Genomic DNA, 13129 nt, shown 5'->3' on the forward strand with positions numbered 1-13129 from the left:
CTTGCTCACTTTGCCACTGGATTCAAGCAAGCCGGGCTGAAGACGGCTGGAATGCCAGAAACCGGTCCTCGGAAGCTTGTTTCCGGTCCAGGGAAGACATGGCTTGGCAGTGCAGGCTGGACTGTTCCCATGAGGCACAGGGTCAGACTGATTTGCATATAGCCATGTCTGAACTGGGGTGGCAGAGTGGGCTAAAGAACGGTGATGGATTGAACCCAGATCTTTTGACTGGGTGTGAGTATTTGATTCAGATGCTCCGTCCATCACCACCCCCTTTTGTACCCCTGTAGGTGGTCCCGGCGGGTCTTTCTCAAGACAGAAAGGGAAGGACAGTCTGCAGGAAAAGGAGAGACCAGGTATCAGAGAGACTGGGGGTGTCGAGCTGGGTGGCACAACAAGGTGTAATGGGAATAAATCACGGTACTCACTTCAAGATCAAGGCAGGGTTTCCTCAGGTTGATCTAGTGTGGCTCAATGGCCTCTCGCATCTGTGGGGATGGAGGTTAAATGTGAGGATGTGGCGGGGATTGCCACACATGTTCAAGGGTACTTAGCTTAAAGCCATGCAGTTCGTGAAGTTAAACCCTAGTGGGGGCTAACAGACATGCTCAGGGGTGCTCAAGTTAAAAAATGAGATTCGTGAAATAAAAATCCTGCAGGTGGTCTAACCGATTCTTGGACCTGTAGGAGTAGGGTGTGAGTAGGCTGTGATGTTACCCTCGAAATACCATGATAGTGTCAAGGAAATTGCCGAGGCATATGCGGGCGGTCATAGTGTCCTAAATAATGGTGACGGGTGATCAATGCTATGGTATGGAACAAGTGCCAGGGCATATGCGGGCAGTCATAGTGCGATTAAAAACGGTACCGATTGATCGAATCGTGTAATACGAAACAACCGGATCAGACGGTGATCCCTGTTAACGCCGGTGAGCGGTGCATCGGTGCGCCGGAAGGCGAGGAGTGTGTGCCCTCTGCTCGGTGCTATGGGAGGTGTATTTAAGGATCGGGCGGCAATAGTAATGTAACGCTCGAATTCCCGATCTCTTACCTATCGCGTCGATCAAGATGGTCGGGAGTTATCTCGCTCTTGGAAGTCGATAGCTGCATCAAACTTGAGTACGGCGAGGCGGGTGTAGAGAACCAGCGCGTGCGTAGAGCACGTTCGTTTCTAGGTAACGACGTGACGCTGCGCGCGTGGTATCTATGAAGCAGGGTTGGTGGGGAAGGAAGGGGGTGTGTCAGCAGCTAGTTGTCGCTGTGGGAATTACATCTTGACGATAAGTAATAATTTATAACTTGAAAACGAGTACCAAGCACTGCAGGCTAAAAACATGAACACAATTCAAATGAGAAATACTGTATCCACAGTATACGTTCGGCTCATCATGATATCACGGTTAATAGACAGTGCAAATCATATCAAAAACCGTATCCACGATAACTGTATCAACAATTTACATTTAAATCCCAAAAGATGCATGTCCTCATGATTGCATTACATTTACCCAACATATGTGGATCAATTTCATCATAAATAATGGGTAACGTGGTTTCTGTACATAAGTCATGCCCCACTGCGGTCGCCCTCAAGTTGCTCCTAAATCCTGGTCTACCACGACCGGTTGACTGTAATTGTTGCTTTACTCTTTTTGGGTTTTTTTTTCACTTTAAAAAAATCACGTTGCACGTTCCCATTATTGGATTTTTTATCATTTTGTTGTTTGGTTTATTAGAATGTACTCTATTGTTTTACACATGGGATTTTCTACAAATGGGATTTTTATTGTGTTGTGACTTTATCACGGGTTTGGTACTGCAGTAATACTTACACTTTGTTGTAAGGTGGGCCTGTCTGCTCTGTACTACCATAGCCAGCGGGGGAGTGAGACAAGGGGTGGGGACTCAGGTTAATTTAGTGACTTTAAGGGTTCACCCTAATAAGGATTGTGATTATTACTTGAGGTGGGTGGTCACCTCCCTCAACTAGTAACCAATTTGTTACAATAAGTATGTGCTAGTTCCTTGTGAAACTTTGTCTACTTGATTTTGGTTGAGACCGTATACCTCTTCTCTGAGATTGTTACTTTGTCTGATCTCGGACTGTGTGTTGTGTACTTGTGGCCATGGTAAGTGATGCAAGTACAGCCCGATTTGCTGTCAGCAACAGAACGCTCTTGAGGTGCCACTCTTGCTCAAAAGCCGTAAAACAGTGCTCTGTCTTTTGTATGTGGAGGATGACTCTTGTAGCAGCAGCCTCCAAGCTACACAGTCAACAGTATCTCAACTGGTATAGTTCAGGAAGGCAGTTTGGCATGCAAGTACAATACTTTACACGAAAAGGAGATGCCAGGAGACTCTAGGTTGATTTTTTTAGAAAGTGCATTAAGCATCATGTATTTAGGAAAGAATTAGACATAAACATACAGTAATATCAGCACTGTAAACAGTAAATGCGTGTACAACCCAAATTGGACTCAGTGCTAGTTTGTGTAGGTGACACGAAAAGTGGCGACGCAAGTGACAATTAGTGGTCAGCGGACGAGAACAGCGCAGTGTGCGAATGTGAGCAGATATATACAATGAATAGGGTGGTTCCAGACACAGATTAACAAATGGGGAAAGAATTGGTAATGATTTTGTGAAATCACCGAGGCTGCGCCTTTAGTTGCGCTGAAGGGTCAACTGCGTTTCGATCCTGTTACTACGGATCATCATCAGGACAGGGTTGTATAAATTGTCAGTGCTTGGAAGAAACCGGAGAACCGCGTCCCGGTGTGGAATAGACGGCCTGGAAAACCTTCCGATTGTGTCCTATCGAAGAAACTGTGTGCGAACCGCAAAGAAAGTTGCACCGCCACGGATGTGCGCGGTGTGTAGGAGGTAATTTCTGGGGAGGCCGCCACAGGCGTGTGCGGAAAGGAATACGGGCCAGTCGAGTGGATCTGGGGTCATGTCTGGTCTAATTTGAAGGTTGCACCGCCACAGCTGTGTGCGGTGTGTGGATGAATTAATCCGGGGGGGAGGAAAACCGCCACATGGGAGGAAAACCGCCACATGTGACGTAGTTCTTCGGTTTCTACCAAGCACTATGACAATTTATACAACCCTGTCCTGATGATGATCCGTAGTAACCGGATCGAAACGCCGTCAACCCTTCAGCGCAACTAAAGGCGCAGCCTCGGTGGTTCCAGAAAAACATTACCAATTCTTTCCCCATTTGTTAATCTGTGCCTGGAACCGCCCTATTCACTGTATATATCTGCTCACATTAGCACACTGCACCGTTCTCGTCCGCTGACCACTAATTGTCACTTGCGTCACCGCTTTTTGTGTCACCTACACAAACTAGCACCAAGTCCAATTTGGGTTGTACACGCATTTACTGTTTATAGTGCTGATATAACTGTATGTTTATTTATGTCTAATTCTTTCCTAAATACATAATTCTTAATGCACTTTCGAAAAAATTAACCTACAGTCTCCTGGCCTCTCCTTTTCGTGTAAAGTATTGTACTTGCATGCCAAATTGCCTTCCTTAACTATACCAGTTTAGATAATGTTGTTTATTTTACATACCTACCCTAATCTCAACATGGTTTATGGGTTACACTCCTGTTAAAGACAAAATCCAAGCTACACAGAGCAGTTCCCTTGAAGGCTTGTGTATACTGTTTCTGAGGACTGAGGACTTATTTGCCTCATTGGAAATTGGGTGGGTATAGTGAACTAAGAATTTATATATCCGGGATGCTGCAGCTGGGTGATCTCAGAAGTTAGAAGCTTAAAACAAAAATGAGCAAAGCCAATAGGATACATGTGTAAGCACTATGGACCGTGGCAATGTTTTGTACCCATACTGTACAACCGCGTGAATGCTTTGAGGTGTGGCCAAAACCAATTGTAAAAGCGCTATGATGCAGGCTGGGCTAATGCACTTTAAGTGAATTAGTGCTGAATGCATCATAGCCCTTTTATGATTAGCTCTGCTGCTATACAGTGTAGCTATAAATCATTTCCAAAGTCTGCAATGCCCTTGGTATACAGCATGAGCAAAAGGCAATGGCCGAGCCAATTGTCTCAAAGGTGAGTCCTTTTGGCTTTGCCATGCTTGTTAGGGATTGGCTCAACACCCTTGTAATCAGTTAATCCTCCCAAGCGTGGAAAATTAAAAAAACGAATCAGCCATTTGGCAAAAATCTGTTGTCACAAACCTCCATTTCAAAGGAGCAAAGTTTCAAAGGAGCCAAGGGCTTCTTTGACGTGTGTGCGGCATAGTAAAACACATCTGCAAATGGCAAAAGGTTCAACAAGGGTGCCATGGATGAAGACAAAAATAAGTAGTGCCTCAATCTCGTGCATTCAGAGGAAGGACCACAATCAAGCTGAAGTATTCAGTTCTTGGTCCATTCAGCAGCCAGAAGAGGAGGAAGCGAAGCCAGCTTGCCAGGTAAAAAGGAAACACATGAGTGACAGTGAAGCCAACAAATGCCATGTAATGGGCGCGCTGCAAGCCCATTGCTGTATGCATAATCTCTCGCAAGTGAGACCTAAAAAGGTTCCGTTGAATGTTCAGGTATTGCTCACACTATCGTTGTGACTCATGCACCTAAAGATCGAGGATGATAGGGCCGGGGATAGACTACTACTGTATCAGGATGCTTGGAGTACCTTGGATGTAGCTGCATTTAATGTAACACCCTGTGTGTGGGATTCATTGGACGCTGGTACACCAGCCACGCTTTTTATCTTTGTGCGCAGTTGTATTAATACAGCCAAAGTATTCTTCAGAAACCGTTACTGTCAGCATGTGACATATTAATGGTGAATTACATGCCCTCCCTAATTTTGTTTCATTCTTAAATGTTCATGTTTGTAATTTACGAGTATGCTTTGTCACAGCGCTATATGGTTCTGCTGAAACCTATGGGCAGTACTCGGGGCCATATGTTTTAAGGAGCTGATGCTATTTTTTCCCAAGAGTAGTTCACACCTGTGAAGAAATCATTTGTTTGATTAAGACCCTCTGGAATATAAAGGTCCTTATCGTATTCATATGCTTTCTACTCTTCTTTGCAGGCACTGAGTTCAGAGTTGGCCCATGCCAGGGATGATACTAAGAAAACTCAAAACGATGTCCTTCATGCTGAGAACGTTAAAGCTGGCCGTGACAAATACAAGACTCTCCGACAGATCCGACAAGGAAACACAAAGCAACGCATTGATGAATTTGAGTCCATGTGAGATTTTTTTAATGTGTTCTTTGTAAAGCTGAACCCGCCGGCAGAGGAAAACAAAGCAGGCCTTTGCAGAGCTAAAAGGATCACCCCCCACCTTTGCCAAAGCACTTGTACCAGTTTGACTGTGGTGGTTAAGAAAAACAATTGCCATAAAGCCATTCAACAACCAGGCCTTATGATGTCAACTTTCCGATCTATTAATGATCTCATATCAGCTGTTCATTTGCATTGCTGTGGTTCCTCCTCCTGAAGATTGGCACTAATTATCAATGCTGACATATGTAAAGTGTTATTGAAAAGAATTTTAACAGACATTTTATGTAGCCTAGACCCAAAACCGAAGTAAATGTACAAGGTATAATTTTATGTTTGGTTTCCCGGCATAACACGTTTGAGGCTGCTGATTTTTTTTCTTTTAATAATCTCTTATGCTTTTATTTCCTAGCAGAAGTGCTTGTTGTTTCATGACCTGTCATCATTGAGAGTTTTCTATGTCTGTCTTTTCAAAAAGGTCTGGCTAACAGATAGTTATTATAACTGACATTTTAACTAACTGCACTCGTCTCTCTTTGACCTGTTGCTTGTCATCAATACCTACTCCGGTATGTAAAATTGCAGGCGAGACTGAGCGCAGAGCATTGTATCAAAAAGGCGATAAGCCAGACCTTTCTGCCCAGCGAGGATATAAAACCATCACTCCCAGGGAGGGGGCAGTTTACTACCTCAACATTGCACAGGTGATGACCGGTTCTTCAAACACTGCACTCAGACTGCTTGAGTGTAGCTTTATAAGTCTGTGGTGTAATACCGTAGGAAGTTACGGACCTTTTTACTTTTCAGATTGCCTTTAATCGTAGCATATTTTTATAGCGCTAAGCACTGTTTGTAAAAGAATGTGATATTGAAATGTCACAGGTTCTATATCAAGAGAAGTGTAAAATATATGTTTGCGTATGGGACTTTCCGTACTAAATGCTTTTCTTATCCTGCACATGCCTGGGGAGCATAACTTTGCTTCTCAGTGGAGCAGACCGTAGAATTGTGGCCTTGTTCATAGTATTAATAATGGTCCATTTCCTTAACGTATTAAAGATGAGGTGGAAATATCTGTTTACAGAAATCACTTTGTTTTCAGAAAATTTGGTCATATCTTGGTTTTTCGTTCGACTGTAACAATCTTGAATTCTTTCAAAGTATTTACTCGCTGTAGCATTTTCAGAAAGAAAAGCCTTACTTTCGCTCAAGTTGGGTCAGCTCTTACGTTCGGTATTATGCACTCAGAAACAAGCGTTTATCAATTCTTATTACAAAATTGCCATGCTGTTAAATATCTTTCATGCACAATAGTCCGATTACTATGAAAAATATGTGCGCTTTGGCATTAGGTCAATTTTGTGCTAAGAAAAGATAATGTCCTAGTTAGTTTGCTGGGCTGCAAATACAAATACGTAGGTTAGACTTAAAGAATGGTATGCACATGCTTCAGTACACTGCCTTGTGAATTGTTTCTCTTTGCAGTGCCTAAAAGAGCAGGAAATATATCACAAAGTTTGCACATTGAAGCATGAGAGTTTGTTTTTCCAAAGTGTTTGCCATAGCAGATGAAATACTGTGCTCTGAATTAGTTTCCCTAATGTGTGTGCAAAAGTATATTAATCAGTTATCAGTGTTGGGGAAATGGCGGTTATTGCATTTTGCATTCATGATCAACAATTCCTAAGCTTCATTGTGGATACAATCCATTTGCACAGCTATGTTTTCGGTGAGCAAGACAGAATGGCCATTTGTAATTTATACATTTTCTCTAAAGGTATATTGTCTTTACCAGGTCTCCCAAGCAGTAGGGGGGACATTCAGATTTATTTACTATAAACATGCTTTTCCTCATATCATTATGTTTTACGTTGTCCAGTTAAACTGCAGTTCCAAATATTTACACCGCATTCTCGTTAACAATAAAAACATACAGTTCTGTCTTTCTGAGATTTGTCATGATTTATGAATGCCTCTTAGTAGCAGAGCTTTAGGTTGCTGTATGTTTTTGTGTCCTCTATACCGGCAATTTGCCAATGATCGAGTTAAAGGATATGACAACTATAGTAGTCCCTAGATAAAAACATTGGGTGGGGATGTAGCTTAACGTTTTTGCATTGTTTGTTCTTGATCTATTGATGAGTATATACCATCAAGCTTGTCTCTTTGTGGTGTAGGATGCATGGTTGGTCTTGTTACAGTGACCAAGGCAGCACACAAAACTATAATATCGTCACTTTCTGTAATACTGGAGTAGTGATCCCTGTATCATGCAAAACAGCAGTGATCACTCCAGTACTAAAGAAGTCCACTAACATTTTTCTTTCCAGTGGTGCCTATCCTTAACCCTTCCCATGCTCATGACGAGCTCAGCTCGTCATGATGCACGGTTGAGCTGTGCTGGTGACGAGCTGAGCTCGTCATGAAACAATGGAAATAATCAAAAGTCAGCACGGGAGGGGAAAACACCTAGCAGCCAAGGTGTTAATGCAATACAGTTGAGTGACCACTGTCTGAACCCCACCCCTCCAGTTAAGGCTGTCTGGAATTTGGACGTTTTCTTTTATTTATTTATAAAGTTTTACATAGCACGAACATGATCCTGAGGGATATCGGAGCGCTTTACAATTGGATGGAGAGGAGAGGTAACAGTTGCAGCACATGTGTCAAATAGGAATACCAGACGATGAGCTCTTTTTAGAACCTCTATTTAACAGCACTGTCCAGATCCTCCTTCTTTCGCCTAAAGGTTTTATGGCGCCTTCTTCATTCCCTTCACTCACACCATACTGTTCCTATGGTTAAGATTGAATTTGATAACATGTCTTTGGAAGCAGCTGAGAAAATATTTGATTGCCTGTAACAATGTGGCCACCATGCTGTGCACAGATTAAAAAAAGAGCACTACTTATCCCCTACACTTTAAGTATATACCCCTCTCCCCAATATAAAAAAGTATTCCGTTTCAATCTGTGGTTGTCCATATGGCAATTTAAAATAATTCTTATTTTCCTATGTTGAACTTAAAATTCCTACTCGCTCCTTAAGATCTTCAGATTTCCCTATCGCTTTATTACCACTAAATGTAAAGACTGTTCTGGAGAGAAGGCTACTGCTAGACCGTGGAATACATTACCCTTCTACTTTCACACCTAACCACCTTCGTCTACTTTCAGAAAGCAACCGGTAAAACACAGCTTCACACCTAGTTCTAAATCACTCATAGTTTTATATGTCCATAAAGCGATCTAGTTTGTCCGCTTCACAAAAAACTTTGAACACAACTGTAACGAGACAATAGTCATTGGCTCTTACCTGTTTGGATTGAACATTCCTTGCAATGTCTGCCTGTGCAAGAAACGCTTTGCCACCTTTTTATGAAACTTTCTCTATGGTCTCTAGCATCTGACAACCGGTGGCAAGGTAGGGGGAAGTTGATTGCCTATTAGTGTTATGTTGTTTTTTATGAATACGTAACACAGGCCTAATGCTGGTGGACAGTACAGTGCGTCTTTAAATCTTTTCTTCTGTACACTGGTTACCAGCGTAGGAATGATTGCCGCTGAATTTTGAACCTAGTGGTATAAATTCACTACCAGGCGGGTCACAGCCTTCTGAAGTCAATATAACTTGTATTGGTGCAAACATAAGTATGTTAAATTCAGTCATTTTCTGAGAGGACAAAAGCTATTACAGCTTAGACTCTGAGTAAAGGCAAGCACTGAGAATATCTGCTTGATTGTTCTTAAATGTAATTAACCAGCTCTGGCTAGGATTGAAACCATGTTGCAGGTGAGAGACTGACAACACCCAGAATAAGTTAAAGGGTCACAGGTTGGATCTAAATAGTCGTGAATACGGAGTGGCTCCAAGCACTGCACTCTTCATAACTTAATTTTTATTAATGCTCATACACGTTAGAACATTTCTTACTTTTTGCAGGACCCCAAACTCTTTCTAAATATATTTTGAACATAGCATATCTAAGCATAATTTCTTTATTTTTTAAATTCCAAATTTAAGCTAGTTTATTTTAATTTAACTGGGTTACCTATGTTAAAACTTCACCAAGATTGGAAATCTAGTAAAATGCTGGTCATCGACACACGTGGTGATCTCACGTCCCAAGTTTGAATCTTGGCCAGGCCAAAATCCAGCCTGATTATTTCTCTAGTGGATAGCTCCATCTGAATGAATCAATCTAGCATGAAAGCCACAGGTTAATACTGAACTTTTATAAACTCCATATTATCCAGTATTGGGGTATCTTTCATAGATTCACATGCCTGAATCATTACTAGTCGTCGAGAGGAGTCCCACAGTATAATAAACAAGCAGTTTTCCAGAACTGCCATAGGCGACAATGGCCATGAGCCATGCTAGCATAACCTATTTATATCCTTTTTCAAAAAGGACCAAAAGCTGAAAGCTGCCAATCGGCTGTTAGAACCCTCTAGAACCTTCCCAGCAGAGGCAGTTTCCCTCAGGTTTTCACTGCACGTCGTGTGTGAAGGGAGTCTCCCTGAGCTCTGCTCAGTTTTTTTTCTCTACCTTTCAGGTTTTTTCTTCAAAACTCTTCTCATAATGTCTGACAAAATAGGACTCTTTAGGCCCTGCAAGACCTGTGGCAAAAAGAGGGTTCACGTTGATAATCCTCACAAGGACTGCATCTATTGACTTCATCTATCCCATGAGGTAAAGCAGTGTAAAATCTGTCGCACTTTCTCTAGCAAGACCTTGAGAGGCAGAGAAGGAAGGTTGCTTCTGTGGTTACAATCCACCAGGCACCAGAAGTTGTCTGATGAGGAAAATGATGGATTGCCCAGATCTCACAAAAGATCCAAGTCTAAGCAAAAAGGCTCTGGAGAGGGCAGGACACACCTTAAACCCTCTCCAGATAGGAAGAGTTCAAGTAAGGATAAGCCCTCTAAAGTCTCCTCCGAACCTTCAACCTCTGTCTCTTCTATCCCTCTGAGGAAAGAGAAGAAACACAGAACATCTTCATCTGAACTTGGTAAGGACAGGATGGAAAAATCCACGACGACAGTCTAAGACGTCCTCTGGGTCTGCAACAACAGCGAGTTTTCACAATCATGTCGACTGCCCCATCTACATCCGTCACAGCGACAACCATGGTTATTTCTGGACCCACACCGTCAACGAAGATGTCGCCGATGCTGACGAACAGTGAGAATTTCAATAAAACCATCTAAGACACCGTTGACGTCTTCATTGACGCCATCTAAGACACCGTCTACGAAGGTTTCATCGATGACCAGTCCATCAATTTCAACACAGTCGACGAGTCCGTCGACTATGAACCCGACGACCATTATACCGTCGGCTGCAGGTTTTTCAGCGGCGGTTACTGGAAGCCCATTGACGCCATTGTTGACGATGGTTAAAGTATCAAAAAAGTTCTTTTATCCGCATATGTCAGCCTATAGTAAAATTTCTCCATTGAATTTGTTGGACCTTCAGGAATCTTAAGAGGATGAAGAGGAGGAAGATGGGATTTACGGAGCAGCGCACAGTCTATCAGAGCTGCACATAAAATGCCAGGACTTTGATGATGGTGAGTATGAAGAACAGCAATACTACCAGCCATACCTGGCACCACTATCACTATGAATACCAAGAACATAGTCATAGGCAAATGGCTCATCTGCCTCCAACTTTGATCCAAGATCTGCAAACTATGCTTGCATATTACAAGCAAAGATTTCCACCTCAAGAGGTTCCCAAAGAATTACTGGTGCAAATACCTGAAAAACTCATTTCTCCATTGACGCCTACAGTTCCGCAGGAGACTGTTCCTGTTGACCATTTCTCTTCAGATGAAGAACGTGAAGAGGGCGAGATCCTAGATCCATCTGTTGACCCCTGGGGCAACTAGGTTATCCCTACGTCATCATTTCTGTTGCATCCAGCGGACTATCCACCAGAAGATATAGGTGGTTTCCACAACTTGATGGAGAGAGCCTCTGATAGATTTCATCTCCCCATGAAGGTTTAGCGTACAGAATGCTTCCTGTATGACTTTAAAGAGGAAACCAGAAAGTCAGTGTGCACAATACCTGTCATTGACTACATTTGGTAAGAGGGTGTAAAAATGCCAACCCCAGCATCAATACCACCAGTACTAGCTCGCATTGAGAAACATTAGAGCCCCGGAAAATCCTCCTTATTTAACTGGACATCCGAAACTGGATTCTGTAATCTCACAGGCAGTAAAAAGGAGGTCTAAAATCCCATGTACCCCGATCTCCACTCCTGATAAGGAAGGACGTAAACTTGATTTTATTGGAAAGTGTTTCTCCACCATGACTGCAACCAATTTCAAAGCAGCCAACGCTTTGGCCATCGTCTGGCGTTACGACAGACAAATGTGGTGTGATATGACTTCCCTACTAGATCTTATCCTGGAAGACAGGCAACAGGAGGCAAGAAAGATAGTCACAGAAGGAGAACATGCAGCCTCTGAAACTGTCGATTGTACTATGGACATAGCCAATACAAGTTTGCTTCAACTAGCATGGGCAGCTGTATTACATCAACAGGGGTGGTTAAAGGCAACCACATTTAGACCAGCGGTCCAAACGTCAGTTATGGATATGGTATATAATGAGGAAGCCTTATTTGGAAAACTCATAGATGTGCTTCTCTCTATCAAAAATTATATGGACACTGTTAAGTCCTTAGGTTCTCTTCAATATAGGAACATCCCTTTCAGAGGAGCTAAGGGACGTGGTTTTCCCACTTACAGAGGGAACTACCAAAGAACGAAGCAATATCAACCCTACCAGATACAGTATAGGCAATCCTACCAACCTGCTGCTTACCGTCAACCTACTACAGCTGGGTTCTCTAGCCAAGGGGGTCGAAAGTGAACATCAACCCTAAGCAAAGACAGCGGAAGAAGACAGTGATTTTATCAGGGTACCAGCCTCCCCTTCAATTTCCCCTCCTGTGGATGAGAAGATATCCAGTTTTCTCCAACATTGGGAGAGCATAACATCAGACCATTGGGTACTAGATCTAGTCGCCTTTGGTCACATGCTGGAATTCATATTAAAACCTCCAACGACACCATCCAGGGGATCCCCCCCCCCCTCCCTCGTCTTCACTTATTGCAGAAAGAAATAAAAAATATGCTTGCAAAACGAGTCATTGAGAAAGTCACAACTCTGCAAAGGGGTCAAGGTTTCTATTCCCGTTTCTTTTTGATCCTGAAAAAATCGGGTGGAGACTGATTTTAGATCTCAGAAAGTTAAACAAATTCCTAAGAAAGCAAACTTTCAGGATGGTAACTTTAGCTGAGATTCTACGACATTTAAAAAAAAAGGATTTAATGACTTCCCTTGATTTAAAAGACGCTTATTTCCACATCCCCATTCATCGAAAACATCGAAAATGTCTCCTATTTGCAGTGGTTGGTTTCAAGTCGGCTCCCTGGATATTCACAAAATGCCTGGCACCTGTAGCAGCAGCTTTACGTTCTCAAGGTCATCAAGTGTTCCCATACTTGGACAACTGGCTGTTAACAGCTTCTGCAGCAAAAAACTAGGACTGACGGTCAACGTCGGAAAATCCTCCTTCACCCCCAGTCAAACAGTACCTTTCCTGGGAGCCAGTCTTTACACAATTCAATGCAACACGTTCTTGTCAGAGGAACATCAAATCCGGTTAAGTCTGTTGGCAAAGACAATTTTAAGAAAAAGGTCAATTTGAGTGCAAAAATACAAGTCGCTGCTAGGAATGTGCTTCTCAGTGATCAATCTGGTTCCTTTAGCCAGACTCAAAATGAGACCTCTCCAAGAAGATTTGAAAAAACAGTGGCTTCAAACATCAGGATC

At 42.7% G+C, this 13129-nt stretch overlaps 1 protein-coding gene across 2 annotated transcripts in view; it reads left to right on the top strand.

The window, feature by feature from the left end:
• The window catches only part of RDX (radixin), a 441143-nt gene extending 433927 nt beyond the window's left edge, over positions 1-7216 (top strand). For both annotated transcript variants that reach the window (XM_086935225.1, XM_086935226.1), the window contains exon 14: positions 5080-7216. In XM_086935225.1, the coding sequence (XP_086791351.1) occupies positions 5080-5244 (165 nt within the window). In that variant the 3' untranslated portion in view covers positions 5245-7216. The remainder of the gene's footprint in view (positions 1-5079) is intronic.
• Positions 7217-13129: the final 5913 nt, after the last annotated feature.

Source organism: Lissotriton vulgaris, chromosome 8 (assembly GCF_964263255.1).
Source record: "Lissotriton vulgaris chromosome 8, aLisVul1.2, whole genome shotgun sequence".
Classification (NCBI taxonomy): Eukaryota; Metazoa; Chordata; class Amphibia; order Caudata; family Salamandridae; genus Lissotriton; species Lissotriton vulgaris.